The sequence below is a fragment of the Hyla sarda genome, chromosome 3 (assembly GCF_029499605.1).
Source record: "Hyla sarda isolate aHylSar1 chromosome 3, aHylSar1.hap1, whole genome shotgun sequence".
NCBI lineage: Eukaryota > Metazoa > Chordata > Amphibia > Anura > Hylidae > Hyla > Hyla sarda.
The window spans coordinates 267879352-267895321 of record NC_079191.1 but is presented as its reverse complement, the minus strand read 5'-3'; the positions used below and the strand labels follow the sequence as shown (position 1 = coordinate 267895321).

Genomic DNA, 15970 nt, shown 5'->3' with positions numbered 1-15970 from the left:
ATATAAATAAAATATTTGAATAAATGTATTCTATAAATAATACATATATGTACAGGGATACGAATTACTTACAGGGCCCTTGTGTAGTTATTGTAATCACTGAATGTAGAAATATAATATAAGAACTGATATAAAATGGTATATAAAAAAGTAATTAAAAAAATAATGATAGGACCACCTATAAATATTAATATTAATAATAGCCTATAGCAATAATAGCACAAAGTCTAATGATCAATTAGTCCTGCAATAAAACCATCCAGAGAATTGTCCCAAAATCGCTGATGTAACAAATGACAGATCAGATTGCTGTATCCTATAGCAACTGTCAGAAGGTACCACTATGTAACAGCCTGTGTGGTATAGTATAGGTATGCTTTAGATATGCTTTAGATGAATAATGACTTCTACTTCTAGCTGGACGCGTTTCAATACCTTCTCAGTATTATCCTCAGCAGCAGCAAGTATATATATTGCTGCTGCGGAAAATACTGAGAAGCTATTGAAACGCGTCCAGCTAGAAGTATTGACCACTGAGACCACCACCATATATATCCTGCCAACCACAGACTTTGCCACCTTACCTTCCACCACAACGCCAGTCCCGTGTGCGCGGTCATTAGCCACGAGGACGTGACCGGCATCGCCAGTGGAAATGCTGAAGCACCCGTGTTTGGGACCCACTGCTACCTAACGCCGCCAGCTTAGGAGGCGGCCGAATCTCCGATGCCGTTCTCTCCTGCTGAGATAGACATCGTACCACACAGGCATACCATCGGATCACACAATAGACTGCAGGAGAGATTGCAGTATCTCATGCAGACTACGGTACCTGCCCTTCACAGACCGATGCCCGAGCGGTGAGCCTGTTCCATCTGTTACCACTGGAGCGGTGAGCATACGAGTATCCCTTGCCACTTGCTACAATTAGCATCATCTACTAACTGTTTAAAGATATATTTCCTATATGCCGGTTATATCATTGAACATGGAAACACAGTGACAGTCATTATTCATCTAAATCATATCTAAAGCATACCTATACTATACCACACAGACTGTTACATAGTGGTACCTTCTGACTGTTGCTATAGGATACAGCAATCTGATTTGTTACATCAGCGATTTTGGGACAATTCTCTGGATGAATTTATTGCAGGACTAATTGATCATTGGACTTTGTGCTATTATTGCTATAGGCTATTATTAATATTAATATTTATATGTGGTCCTATCATTATTTTTTTATTTATTACCTTTTTATATACCATTTTATATCAGTTCTTATATTATATTTCTACATTCAGTGATTACCATAACTACACAAGGGCCCTGTGAGTTATTGGTATCCCTGTACATATATGTATTATTTATAGAATACATTTATTCAAATATTTTATTCATATCTATGTCCTTAAATCCTTGACCTTGAGCCCCAACATTCCTCTTATTAATTATACATTTTCCTTGTGCACCGTGGGTATAAGTGTACTGATTGGGCAGCCCAGGTCTATATTGGGCGTGGTTGGAACAAGAGCCACTCCATTTCTCCTTTATTTTAACTGTGCCATTAACCTTCATTCAATATTTGTTACCTTTTAGTGTCTATAAGTGCTCTAATCAGATGAGTTTGTACCGTGTTAGCCTTAGAAATATAGGAATTGAGTGGAGTAGCATTGATACCTTTATTCCCTAACTTAGAGCCTATAGATTATGGGCTTTCGTGACCTCTGAGGCCCCTTCATCAGACATGTTACCATGCCTGATGAAGGGGCCTAAGAGCTCTTGAAAGCCCGCAAACTATAGGCTCTAAGTTAGCCAATAAAGGTATCATTGCTACTCCACTCGTCTCCAAGTGTTCTACATTATTCTTATACATGTCAATGTACTGCAAATACTCTGCGGTCTGATCCTCCAGCTACATTCTTTTCCATATGTTTTCTAATTTGTATGTATTTGCCAAATTGCCCCATTAAAGGGGTACTTCAGTAGAAATTTATTTTTAAGATCAACTGGTGCCAGAAAGTTAATCAGATTTGTAAATCACTTCTATTTAAAATCTTATTCCTTCCAGTACTTATCAGCTGCTGTATACACAGAGGAAGTTGTGTAGTAGTTTCCAGTCTGACCACAGTGCTCTCTGCTGACACCTCTGTCCGTGTCAGGAACTGTCAAGAGTAGGAGCAAATCACCATAGCAAATCAATCCTGCTCTGGACAGTTCCTAACACGGACAGAGTTGTCGGCAGAGAGCACTGTGGTCAGACTGGAAAGAACTACACAACTTTCTCTGTAGCATACAGCAACTGATAAGTACTGGAACGATTAAGAATTTTTTATAGAAGTAATTTTATAAATCTTTCTGGCACCAGTTGATTTTAAAAAGTTTTTCCACTGGAGTACCCCTTTAAATAGTGTCTATGCGTATTAAAGGGGTACCCCTTCCCTCAAAGGATAGGGGATAACATGTCTTATCGCAGGGGGGTCCCCCTTGCGGTCTCTGTGCAGGCACTGCAGCATTTATGAACACTGAAGCCTTGGGCTTTCGTGTTCATGATGTCACGCCATGGCTCCTTCATTAATGTTTATGGGAGGGAGCGTGATGGCTAGTACATAGCCGTCACGCTCACTCAGATAGAGATAAATGGGACCCCCTGTGATTTACGAGCCGGCGTTGCTGCCTTTATGAACACAGAAACGCAACAGCACTGGCTTGTAGATCGCGTGGTGTCCCAGCGGCTGGACCCCTGGTGATCAGACAGAAAATAGCATGTATCGGGACGGAGTAACCCTTTTAAAGAAGGACGATTGATGTAATAGAATACTCTGTAGGCTATGTTTTTTCTCTGCATGATTTTGTAGGCATTTTAGGACCTTAGTATTGGAAGAAAAAGTGCTTGCTAGGTCACACTCATTCATATGTCCTCATGACAACACTTCTGACCTTGTACACAATGTTTGCATGTACATAGGCAGTTATACATCGATCAGTCATCTCATTAACTCCTTAAGGACGCAGGGCGTACCTGTGCGCCTGAGTCCGCTCCCTTTCTATATCGCAGGACCACGGCATGGCCCCACGTCATAGCCGGTCAGGCCCGGCCTCTAACAAAGGCTGGGACCCCTGGCTAATAGCGCACAGCACTGATCGCGGTGCTGCGCACTATTAACCCTTTAGACACTGTGTTCAAAGTTGATTGCCGCGTCTAAAGTTAAAGTAAACGGCTCCCGGCTAGCTCAGCGGGCTGTTCGGGACCGTCGCAGCAAAATTGCAGCATCTCGAACAGCTGTCAGACACAAGGAGAGGGTGCCTACCTTCCTCCTGCGTGTCCGATCGCCGAATGACTACTCAGTGCCTGAGATCCAGGCATGAGCAGTCAAGCGACAGAATCATTGATCAATGTTATCCTTATCTCTTCCCGGGGATCTTGAATTGTGATTGTGCTTGTGCTCTTTGTGTCACTGCTGGCTGCTTCTAGTGACTATCTACACTGGGCAAAAGGACAGATCTCCATTCGAGACTTGCAGGCAAAGAGTAAATCAGTGTGCATGCTTCAGTAGGGCAAAAAAGTATTTAGTCAGCCACCAATTGTGCAAGTTCTCCCACTTAAAGAGAGAAAATAATGAGGAAGAAAATCTATAAAATCACAGTCTGATTTCTAAAGAATTTATTTGCAAATTATGGTGGAAAATAAGCATTTGGTCTGTACACCTGTCCACAACCTCAAACAGTCACACTCCAAACTCCATCATGGCCAAGACCAAAGAGCTGTCGAAGGACACCAGAAACAAAATTGTAGACCTGCACCAGGCTGGGAAGACTGAATCTGCAATAGGCAACAGCTTGGTGTGAAGAAATCAACTGTGGGAACAATTATTAGAAAATGGAAGACATACAAGAACACTGATAATCTCCCCCGATCTGGGGCTCCACACAAGATCCCCCCCCATGGTGTCAAAATGATCACAAGAACGGTGAGCAAAAATCCCAGAACCACACGGGGTGACCTAGTGAATGACCTGCAGAGAGCTGGGTCCAAAGTAACAAAAGCTACCATCAGTAACATACTACGCGGCCAGGGACTTAAAAGGGTACTCCAGTGGAAAACATTTATTTTTTAAATCAACTGGTGCCAGAAAATTAAACAGATTTGTAAATTACTTCTATTAAAAAATCTTTACCCTTCCAGTACTTATTAGCAGCTGTATGCTACAGAGGAAATTCTTTTCTTTTTAATTTATTTTTTGTCCTGTCCACAGTGCTCTCTTCTGTCACCTGATGCCCGTATCGGGAACTGTCCAGAGCAGGAAAAAATCCTCATAGCAAACCTATGCTGCTCTGGACAGTTCCTGACACGGACAGAGGTGTCAGCAAAGAGCACTGTGGACAAGACAAAAAAGAAATTCAAAATGTAAAGAATTTCCTCTGTAGCATACAGCTGCTAATAAATACTGAAAGGATTAAGATTTTTAAACAGAAGTAATTTACAGATCTGTTTAACTTTCTGGCATCACTTCATTTAAGAAAATAAGTTTTCCACCGGAGTACCCCTTTAACCCCTTGAGGACCGAGCCCATTTTGGCCTTAAGGACCAGAGCGTTTTTTGCACATCTGACCACTGTCACTTTAAACATTAATAACTCTGGGATGCTTGTACTTATATTCTTCTTTATGTTAGTGGTAAATTCCCGTCGATACTTGCATCATTTCTTGGTGAAAAATTCCAAAATTTCATGAAAATTTAGAAAATTTAGCTTTTTTATAACTTTGAAGCTCTCTGCTTGTAAGAAAAAAAGACATTCCAAATTATATATTGATTCACATATACAATATGTCTACTTTATACTTTCATCATAAAGTTGACGTTTTTACTTTTTGAAGACATTAAAGGGCTTCAAAGTATAGCAGCAATTTTTCAAGTAGATTTCAAAATCAGAATTTTTTAGGGTGAATTTGAGGGTCTATATGTTAGAAATACCCTCTAATGGACCCCATTATGAAAACTGCACCCCTCAACGTATTCAAGATGACATTCAGAAAGTTTGTTAACTCTTTAGGTGTTTCAGCAAAGTGGAGGCGAAAATTCAAAATCTTCATTTTTTACACTGACATGTTCTTGTAGACCCATTGTTTATTTTTACAAGGGGTAAAAGGAGAAAAAGCCCCCCAAAATTTGTAACCCAATTTCTCTTGAGTAAGAAAATATGTGGATGTAAAGTGCTTTGTGGGTGCACTACAAGGCTCAGAAGGGAAGGAGTGACATTGGGCTTTTGGAAAGCGAATTTTGCTTAAATGGTTTTTGCAGGGCACGTCACATTTAGGAAGCCCCCATGGTGCCAGAACAGCAAAATACACCCCACATGGCACACTATTTGGTGAAGTACACCCCTGAAGGAACAAAAAAAGGGGTTCAGTGAGCCTTAACACCCCACAAGTGTTTGACGACTTTGCGTTGAAGTTGGACGTGAAAATTATATATTTTTTTACTGAAATGCTGATGTTACCCCTAATTTTTCATTTTCACAAGGGGTAATAGATAAAAATGTCCCCCAAAATTTGAAACCCCATTTCTCTCGAGTAAGGAAATACCTCATGTGTATGTAAAGTGATCTGCGGGTGCACTAGAGGGCTCAGAAGGGAAGGAGTGACATTGGGCTTTTGGAAAGTGAATTTTGGTGAAACAGTTTTTGGGGGGCATGTCTCATTTAGGAAGCCCCTATGGTGCCAGAACAGCAAAAAACACCCCACATGGCACACTATTTAGGAAACTAAACCCCTCAAGGAATGTAACAAGGGGTGCAGTGAGTATTTACACCCCACTGGCGTTTGACAGATATTTGTAACAGTGGGCTGTGCAAATGAAAAATTACATTTTCATTTTCATGGACCACTGTTCCAAAAATCTGTGGGGTGTTAAGGCTCACTATACCCCTTATTAGGTTCTGTGAGGGGTGTAGTTCCCAAAATGGGGTCACGTGGGTATTTATTTTTTTGTGTTTATGTCCGAACCGCTGTGACCAGCAGCCACCCCTGTGCAAATCACCAGTTTAGGCCTCAAATGCACAGTGTGCACTCTCACTCCTGAGCCTTGTTGTGCGCCCGCAGAGCATTTTACGTACACATATGGGGTATTTCCGTACTTGGGAGAAATTGTGTTACAAATTTTGTGGGTCTTTTTTTTTTTCCTTTTAGCTCTTATGAAATGGAAAGTATGGGGCAACACCAGCATGTTAGTGTAAAAAATTAAAAAAATTTACACTAACATGCTGGTGTAGACCCCCAACTTTACCTTTTCATAAGGGGTAAAAGGAGAAAAAAAGGAGAAAAATTCTCCCAAATACAGAGATTTCCCATGTGTTGCCTTGAAATACAACAGGGCTCTGAAGTGAGAGAGTGCCAGGTGCATTTGAGGCCTAAATTAGGGATTTTCCTCCTCCACCAAAAATACTGTCAGTTTTCCCCCCAAACAGGGTGCCTCCAGCTGTTGCAAAATTCCCAACATACCTGGACAGTCAATGGCTGTCCAGCAATACTGGGAGTTGTTTTGTAACAGCTGGAGGCTCCGTTTTGGAAAAACTGACATACAAGACGTTTTTTATTTTAATTGGGGGGCGCGACAGTGTAAGGGTATATGTAATGTTTTACTCTTTATTTAGGGTTAGTGTAGTGAAGTGTTTTTAGGGTACATTCACACAGGCAGGGGTTTACAGTGAGTTTCCCGCTGCAGCGGAAAATTTGCCGCATCTCAAACTTAAACATTCACATGGGGGGGGGGAACTACAACTCCCAGAATGCAATGACAGACCGTGCATGCTGGGAGTCGTGGTTATGCAACAGCTAGAAGCACACTGGTTGGGATTGGGAAACACAGAGTTAGGTAACAGACTACCGCAGTGTTTCCGCTCCACTGTCTGTTTCTTAACTCAGTTTTCTGTCAGTGCATGCTGGGAGTTATAGTTTTGCAACAGCAGGAGGCACACTGGTTGGGAAACACTGAGTTAGGAAACAGACAATGTTTTCCAACGAGTGTGCCTCCAGTTGTTGCAATACTATAATTCCCAGCATGCCCAGACAGCCGAAGGGCATGTTGGGAGTTGTAGTTATGCAACAAATGGGGAAGAACTGTTTGGAGACCACTGTAGATTGTAGATAGTGCCCTCCAGATGTTGCAGAACTACAACTCCCAGCATGCTGAGACTGTCCAGGCATGCTGGGAGTTGTAGTTCTGCAACATCTGAAGGGCCACATGTTACAGAACTACAACTCCCAGCATGCCTGGACTGTCTGAGCATGCTGAGAGTTGTAGTTTTACAACATCTGGAAGGAAAGTGGTCTCCAAACTGTGGCCCTCCAGATGTTGCAAACTACAACTCCCAGCATGCCCAGACAGCCAAAGGCTGTCTGGTCATGCTGGGAGTTGTAGTTTTGAAACTCCTAGATATAGCAGTAAAGATCACTTTACGGCGATCTTCACAGCTGTATCTGCCACCGCTACTTGCCTGCCGCCTCCTGTCAGACGCCGGTCCTGGTCCCTGCGCCATGATCGCAGGTAACAGCTGCCGCACCATCACCACCACCTTTCCCCCGCTCTGCCCCGACATCCAGGGGTGGGCAGAGCAGGGGAAATGAACTTTCACCCCTGCCCTGTGATTCGCTGGTCAGTCCTGATCGGCCAATCGCAGGGGATAGGAGGAGGTGGCACCCTGCCACCTCACTCCTATCCTTCAGGATGGTCGGAGCTGCCTCTGACCGCTCCGATCATCCCTATTTTCTGGGCTAAATTCGCAGGGGTGGTCCTTAAGTACCAGGCGCAAGGGCGTACCCATACGCCCGTGGGCCCCAACAGGTTAAGCCGGTACATGTCCAGACCTGTCTGAAGTTTGCTAGAGAGCATTTGGATGATCCAGAAGAGGATTGGGAGAATGTCATATGGTCAGATGAAACCAAAGTAGAACTTTTTGTTAAAAACTCAACTCGTTTTGTTTGTAGGAGAAAGAATGCTGAGTTGCATTCAAAGAACTGTGAAGCATGGGGGTGGAAACATTATGCTTTGGGGCTGTTTTTCTGCTAAGGGACCAGGAAGTCTGATCTGTGTAAAGGAAAGAATGAATGGGGCCATGTATCGTGAGATTTTGAGTGAATGACGATGAAACATGGTTGGGTCTTTCAGCATGACAATGATCCCAAACACACCGCCCGAGCAACAAAGGAGTGGCTTCATAAGAAGCATTTCAAGGTTCAAGGAGTGGCCTAGCCAGTCTCCAGATCTCAACCCCATAGAAAACCTTTGGAGGGAGTTCTAGAGGAGATGTGCATGGTGGAATCAGCCAAAATACCAGCAACAATGTGTGAAAACCTTGTGAAGACATAGAAAAAGTTTGACCTCTGTCATTGCCAACAAAGGGTGTATAACAAAGCATTGAGATGAACTTTTGTTATTGACTAAATACTTATTTTCCACCAAAATTTGCAAATTCTTCAAAAATCAGACAATGTGATTTTATGGATTTTTTTTCTCATTATGTCTCTCATAATTGAGGTATACCTATGATGAAAATTACAGGCCTCTCTCATCTTTTTAAGAGGGAGAACTTGCACAATTGGTGTCTGACTAAATACTTTTTGCCCCACTCTATATCTATGTTTTTCAGTACTGACCCTGGTAGAACTCTTTGTAATATGAATAATAATATTGCTGTTTCAGCCTACTCTGTTCTTATTTGCAGCTGCTCAATTCATATATTCTAAACGGCACAGACATGCCAGCTGTACAGAGCCCCTGGAAGAGGAAGATGATGAATATGAACAGGATGACAAATCCAAAGCCTCTTGTCCCGCCCTAAGTTCTTTAGATCAAGGTACTTTGAACTTATTTCTTCTTACAGTTTTCACTATTTAAGAAGCATTTTTACATATTTGATATATCTTTCAGCTCGTATGTATTCATGCCTTGATCAAATGAGAGAAGTCCTTGGAGAGTCTGTAGCAGAGCAAGTCATGATGGATGCAGTATTGCAGTCTGGCTTTGATGTACCAAAGGCTCTGGACTTAGTATTTGGGCAGGACAGCAACAGAAGCAAGAAGCCGGTTACCCAAGATGCTTCCCCTGCTGACAGACCAGGAAAAGGTATGTTTACTTTACGACTGTTCTCTTATTTTCAGAACTGAGACCTCACTGATCTTGGCTCATCTGCTTACCCCTGCTAAGATCATAAGAGATATGTTGGATTTCTCAAAATCAGAAACATATAGATCTGGACTTGATGGAATCTACGGTAACATTTGGTAAACTCGAATCTAACGAATTGGCCAGTGATTTATGTAGGCTTGTTGGTCATTCCCCTTTCCAAGTGTTTTGATACCCCAGAAAAGACCATGAAGTCTCGCATACCAGACTTCTGGGAATTTGAACACATAGGGGGAGATTTATCAAAACCTGTGCAGAGGAAGAGTGGTGCAGTTGCCCATAGCAACCAATCAGATTGCTTCTTTCATTTTCCACAGGCCTCTTTAGAGGCCTGTGGAAAATGAAAGAAGCAATCTGATTGGTTGCTATGGGAAACTGCACCACTCTTCCTCTGCACAGGTTTTGATAAATCTTCCCCCATAGAAACAAGATTAATGACTAAAGTGATCACATAGGCCCAGAGTTATCAGACTTTTTCAGAGTGAAAGTGGAGAGAGATTCCCTCAGCAACCAATCACAGCTCAGCTTTCACTTTACCAGAGCTTGTTAGCTGAGCTGTGATTGGTCACTGTGGGGAAATCTCTCCACTGTTTCTCTCACACAGTTTGATAAATCTGGGCCATAGTGTTATGTGTTGAGATTTGTTTTTTTTTTCCCTTTATAGCCCTTTTCTTTAGCTAGTTTCAGATGAGTGTAAAATGGCCACAATTCCCAGTAGGCAAGCATCTTGGGGACAGCATCACAGCCTGGCTGGAATTGTGGCTGTATTATGCTTCTTTAAAGCTGCTCTTTAGTAATATATTAATATACAGTTGTGGCTTTGAGACCTACATAAATGTTGGTTTTCGCAAAGTCTACTGCTTCAGTGATTTTAGAGCTTTTTGTTAGATGTTTCTATGATATACTGAAGTCCAAATATAAGCATTTCATAGGTTATGCAAATTTTAACACTGCTGACCCTTCTTTTTCAAAACGTATGCGATTCCCACTGTTATGCTGGGTATCAGCTTCTGGGCCAAATCCCGACTGGTGACATATTCTTATCAGTGCTTGGAGTTTATCACAAATTCTTTGTGTTTTTGTCCACTCTCTTTTTAAGAATGGAAAATGGAATTTTCTGACCATGGACCCAAACTTTTGATGTTTTGTTCACCAAACCACAGTTATCCCTTTTTCCTTTTGACCTGGTGTTCCATCATGCTGAAAGAAGCATTTTTTCGTTACCACATTGCCCCTTTATTGTTGGGAGAAGTTGCTCTTGGATGTTTAGATACTATTCTTTATTCATGGCTGTGTTCTTGTGAGTGAACCCAAATTGTGCGCCCTCTCCCTTGGATGGATAGCAACCCCATACGTGACTGGATTTAGGACACTTTACTATAGCACAGGACACATGGTAGCGCTCACCTTTTTCTTTTCTGGACAATCATTCTTCCAGATGTCACAAACAATCTGACAGGGCTTCATCAGAGAAGGTCATTTTACCCCAGTACTCTGTAGTCCAATCCCTGTCAGTCTGACATTGTCTCTCTTATAGGGGTACTCCTCTGGAAAACATTTTTTATTATTTTTTTTTTAAATCAACTGGTGCCAGAAAGTTAAACAGATTTGTAAATTACTTCTATTAAAAAAATCGTAATCCTTCCAGTACTTATCAGCTGCTGTTATGATCCACAGGAAGTTCTTTTCTTTTTGAATTTCTTTTGTGCCTGACCACAGTGCTCTCTGCTGACAACTCTGTCCATTTTAGGAACTGTCCAGAGTAGGATCAGAGTCTGGATAGTTCCTGACATGGACATAGGTGTCAGCAGAAAGGAAATTCAAAAATAAAAGAACTTCATGTGGATCATAAGAGCTGATAAGTACTGGAAGGATCAAGATTTTTTAATAGAAGAAATTTACAGCTTCTTTGCTGACTTTCTTAATACCAGAGCCTCACTGTGCAAGAACTGATACCTGCCTGCTACCATTCCTGATCAAAACTGTCCACTGGCGTTGAACTGATACTTTAGCTGAATCCTCTTTAGGAGATGGACCTGGCACTTAAAATGATGTTAGCAGATCATTTTGTGATGGGGCTTAAATTCTGTGGAAATTCATTTTTTGGGATATTTAAATAAAATTTTATGGCAAGAAATAACTTTGCAAATGATTGCAATTCGTCCGTTCACTCTTCAAAACAGTTAATACAATTTAACATTCTAAACTGAAGCAGCAAACTTTGTGCAAACCAAAATTTGTGTCAGTCTCAGAAACCTATTGCCAAGACTGTATGTAACTCCTTTCATGTTCCACTTATACCAGGTTAATGGAATTTAGCATTTTTAATATAGCCTGTATATTTTGTCTTAAGTGTTTTGTTAAAGGGGTACTCCACTGGAAAACAACTTTTATTTAAATCAACTGGTGCCAGAAAGTTAAACAAATTTGTAAATTACTTCTATTTAAAAATCTTAATCCTTCCAATACTTAACAGCTGCTGTATGATCCACAGGAAGTTCTTTTTCTTTTTGAATTTCCTTTCTGTCTGACCACAATGCTCTCTGCTGACACGTCTCTCAGGAACTATCCAGAGTAGGAGCAAATCCCCATAGCAAACCTCTCTTGCTCTGGAAAGTTCCTGACATGGACAGAGGTATCAGCAGAGAGCACTGTGGTCAGACAGAAAGGAAATTCAAAAAGAAAAAGAACTCCTGTGGATCATACAGCAGCTGATAAGTACTGGAAGGATTAAGATTTTTAAATAGAAGTAATTTACAAATCTGTTTAACTTTCTGGCACCAGTTGATTTAAAAAAAAAGTTTTCCAGTGGAGTACCCCTTTAAAGTCACAGAATGTAATATTTGTGAAGGAGCTTGAGGTGTAACTATAGATACTGTGGATTTTGCTGCACTACTTAGGCTCTACACTGCATTGATCAGAACTACTTTGTTCAGTAATGGAGCCATCCTCTAAGGCTAGGTTCACACTACAGAATTTCTGCCTGCAATTCTGCTTTGAAATTGCAGACATAAATTCTGCTTACTAAAATGTTGAAGCTAGTCAAGAGGTTTTCCGTCCACTAATTCACACTTCATAATTTTTGAAGCAGAAAACTTGCTCTAAAGAATGGTGGTGCTCGTTCTTCAGGCGGATCTACTCACGGAAGACATAGCAGTCTATTGGGGACGGTAATGTACGCACGGTCCTAGCACCGACTGATTCAGTTGGTGCTGGCCGTACTCAGAATCTCTAGACTGTATTTTTCCATCTGGAGATTCCGTAGTGTGAACCTAGCCTAATAGTTATGTTGCTGTAAAACAAAATCCATACGTTGAGGGAAAGTTAACCTGACCCATGCGTTCAGTGGAAGTGGTCAGATAACCTCAGTGAAGCAGATGTATGTGGGCAGACTTTAATATAAAAGGCTGAATACATTTTGATATGCTCAAGATATGTCTTTATAAACACATCTACTGTATATATTATTTTAATGTGACATTTAGCAAATAAATGCCTTTTTGTGTCTTCTTCCTTTTTGCTTTGTTCCTGCTAACTTTTTGTATGGATTTTGCCTCTTTCTGACAACCTGAATATTCTTGGCCTTGGTAAGGTAAGAAGCCTTATTTACCTCTTTACAGCACTTACCCAATGACAAACCTTTATCTTCTTTACTTCCAAACAAACCAAAATGTGCAGACAGTTCAGGGCTAAGCTTTAATAACCCAGCAGAAAGACCACCTCAGATTACCATATTTTCTGGTGATCCCATAGATGGTAACAGGGAGGACACTTTATCTGGTTTCACTCCCACTCTTTCTTTATCGTCCCTCATAAATGAAAGCTCGCAGCAGAATGTTGGTACTGGGAAACCTGTCGGGCTGTCTCATATGAGTTTGTTGGATTTGATGAATCCATCCTCTGGTGATTTAGATCGGTCTGCACCGAAGCCCATAGCCCAGATCCCTGATTTGATACAATTGGGTCATTCTAATGCTTCTGAGCATGTACAGGAGACTAAAGGTGTTTCTGCCAGTGGCGTAAATAGTTCTCAAGCAACTTTGTTCCCAAAATACATTGGGACAGAAAATCATGTCTTGCTTGAAAAGGCTACTTTATTTGGAAGCCTAAGTTCAGTATTACTTTCTGAAGATAGTCTGTCCTCTGATGGAGAAAATCTGTCTGTGCCAAAGTATGGAAGCCCATCACTGGCTGATCTGATCCAGGAGCACAAACAGAGGAACCCTTTACAAGACCTTGTGATTGATTCTCCTCAGAAGAATCCGTGTAATACAGACGTGCAGACTGGATCATTCGTTCCTTTGTCTCAGTTATGTGATGGCCCTAATGCAGTATTAGATATACCATCATTGACAACATCTCTGTCATCCCTTGCGGTTTCTCAGAGCGCTGGTCGGAGAGACTGTCACGTCTCTCTGTCCGATCTCATTGCTGAAGCCAATAAACCTCTTGATGACTTGCACAGCTTCTTTCAGTCAAGTGGAGTCACCATGACTGAGACTGATACCAACATTGATCTCCGCTCTCTTATTAGTGAGCCACTTGGTGGACTCGATCCCGTGAGTCTTAATACAAAGCCTACTGCCCATGAACAATTAGAACTCAATCCCTCCAGTGACAAATGTATACACGATGTGAAAAGACTAGCTTCTAAAAACCGCAAGAAACCTGCCCTTTGGGTTAAGTCTTTGAAAGCCAAGCCTTCAACATTTGCATTAAGTTTGTGTTTTACCTACATTCCCAAAGCGTGCAGGAAGTCTCTTTCAATAACTCCGGCACCAGACTTTAATAGGAATGAACTGAAGCTGACTAGTCACATGGCTCATCCTGAGATCATTCCATTTGATTTCCAGGCTCCCTCCCCTGATGACATTGTAAAAGAGAATCAGAAGAAAGCTTTTATGAGATAGCCTTCCGATGGAAGTTTTTCCCCCTTTTTTTCTTTTTTTCTTTTTTTTTTACATAGAAATTTCCTGGATTGTATGTAAAGTCGGCATAAATGAAGCTATGTATATCTAGTTCTATTTTAGAAATGTTTATTTTTATACTTCATTATACTCTGTAGAATTTTTTTATACTTTTAGATCCACAAGCAGTATCTTGTCCTCAAAGGTATTTTTGTCAAACTTGTTGGCTTCGAGATCTTATCAGAAAATTTGGCTATTTTTGCGAAGATTTTTGGGAGACCTTTTTGAAAAGCCTACTTTATAATTTACCTATTGTTTTTTAACCATTAATTTTATTAATGATTAGAAAACATTTTTATACTCAATATCAATGTATTATTTGTATCAAGCATTTTCCCTTCTTATAAACTGGTAGTAAAACCACATTTGCTGTGTGACCACAGTAGACGCGTAGCGATCCATTTGCCGGGGATATCTGCAGTTAGAAGCAGTAAATGGCCAGGGGGGGTGGGGGCAGGTGTCAGTATGAAGTATATGATTACAGTGACATGTTCAAGATGTAAAAATTTTATGGTCAACTTTTTCTACCTTGGTGTTTTGTTTTTCTCATAAAACTTTTTAAACCATATAGAGATGGTATTTTATCAGATGTGTTGTGCTTGTGTATGCTGTATCCTTAATAAAGATGAAGAGGGGAGACCCTCCTTTTCTGACTCCTGCACATTACCCTATTTATCATGCGCTATTTATTAACATTGTGTTTAGGAGCTGTATTCACATATTTGTTGTATTTTAATTTTTAATTTTTTAAATTTTACTTTTACATTTTACAGCCACAAAACAAAAATGATGGCTCTCTTCAGTGGACGAAATGTTTCCAAAAATATCAGTCTTAGCAATTTTCTCTGGGTTTCTGTGACCTGATTTCTGTAGCAGCAGTTCTATAAACTGCTTTTACTGGAATGGCACAGGTTTTCACTTTTTCATGTTTTTGTATGCTTAGGATTTCCCCCTTCAGAATCCCAGTCCAGTTATGTCTAAGCAGGCATAATGTCAGAGTATTTATCATGTAGGTTCTTTAGTGTGTGCTCCATTGCTGTGCACGTGGTGCATATCTTTTCCACACAAACACAAATAGTACATCTGATTATGAATTAGTTAGTCATAAAGATTAATCATTCCAAAGCAAAACTGTTTTTACATTGTTACTATTAGATGTACAACACCAACTAATATAGAAGGTTTAGGAAGAGGGGTGATAACATAAAGAAAAGTCCATATTCCATTCACTATAGATTATACAGTGGCAAAGATGTGCTGGGTTCGCATGTAGGTTTGTCACTTATTTTGGGCCCTATGTGGCAAATTTCATGCTGTATGATACTTCTATGTGGGCTTGTCCCTAGTTTTTACAGTGAGAATACGTTCCACAGATCACGCTGCGAAATGTAGCATGTATTTTTTTAAATGCACAGATTAAATATGCTGCAATACGTGTCAGAACTTATTCTGAGCACATCGCTTGGGAAAGTGCTGGTCCATTGAATGGAGCAAATCTGCATCCTTGACAGCTAGTAAAATGCATGACAAAAATGTATGCCTATTAAGAATTTTTGTCACATATTATACGGGGTATTTTTCCCTCCTGTGAAACATGCCTTGTGAACATATCAATTTTTGTAATAAAACAGCAGTTGGCACAACTACCCCACTAATATTCCAACTCTACACGAGCAACTTCAAAGCAGCGTAAACTTCATAATTGGTACAGCTTCACTTTAAACGGTGAACACATACAACCACCGTGGTTCCATAGAGCCTGGTTACCCAGCTCATGGCTGACTAGCTGCATCCCCTAAGGTCTCCTCCGTGTTTG

At 40.8% G+C, this 15970-nt stretch overlaps 1 protein-coding gene across 4 annotated transcripts in view; it reads left to right on the top strand.

Annotated features, from left to right (window-relative positions):
* Positions 1-15970, top strand: part of LOC130362321 (2-aminomuconic semialdehyde dehydrogenase-like) — a 137720-nt gene that overhangs the window by 18956 nt on the left and 102794 nt on the right. For all 4 annotated transcript variants that reach the window (XM_056566594.1, XM_056566591.1, XM_056566590.1 and 1 more), the window contains exons 3-4: positions 8727-8858; positions 8933-9127. In XM_056566594.1, coding sequence (XP_056422569.1) covers positions 8727-8858; positions 8933-9127 — 327 coding nt within the window. The remainder of the gene's footprint in view (positions 1-8726; positions 8859-8932; positions 9128-15970) is intronic.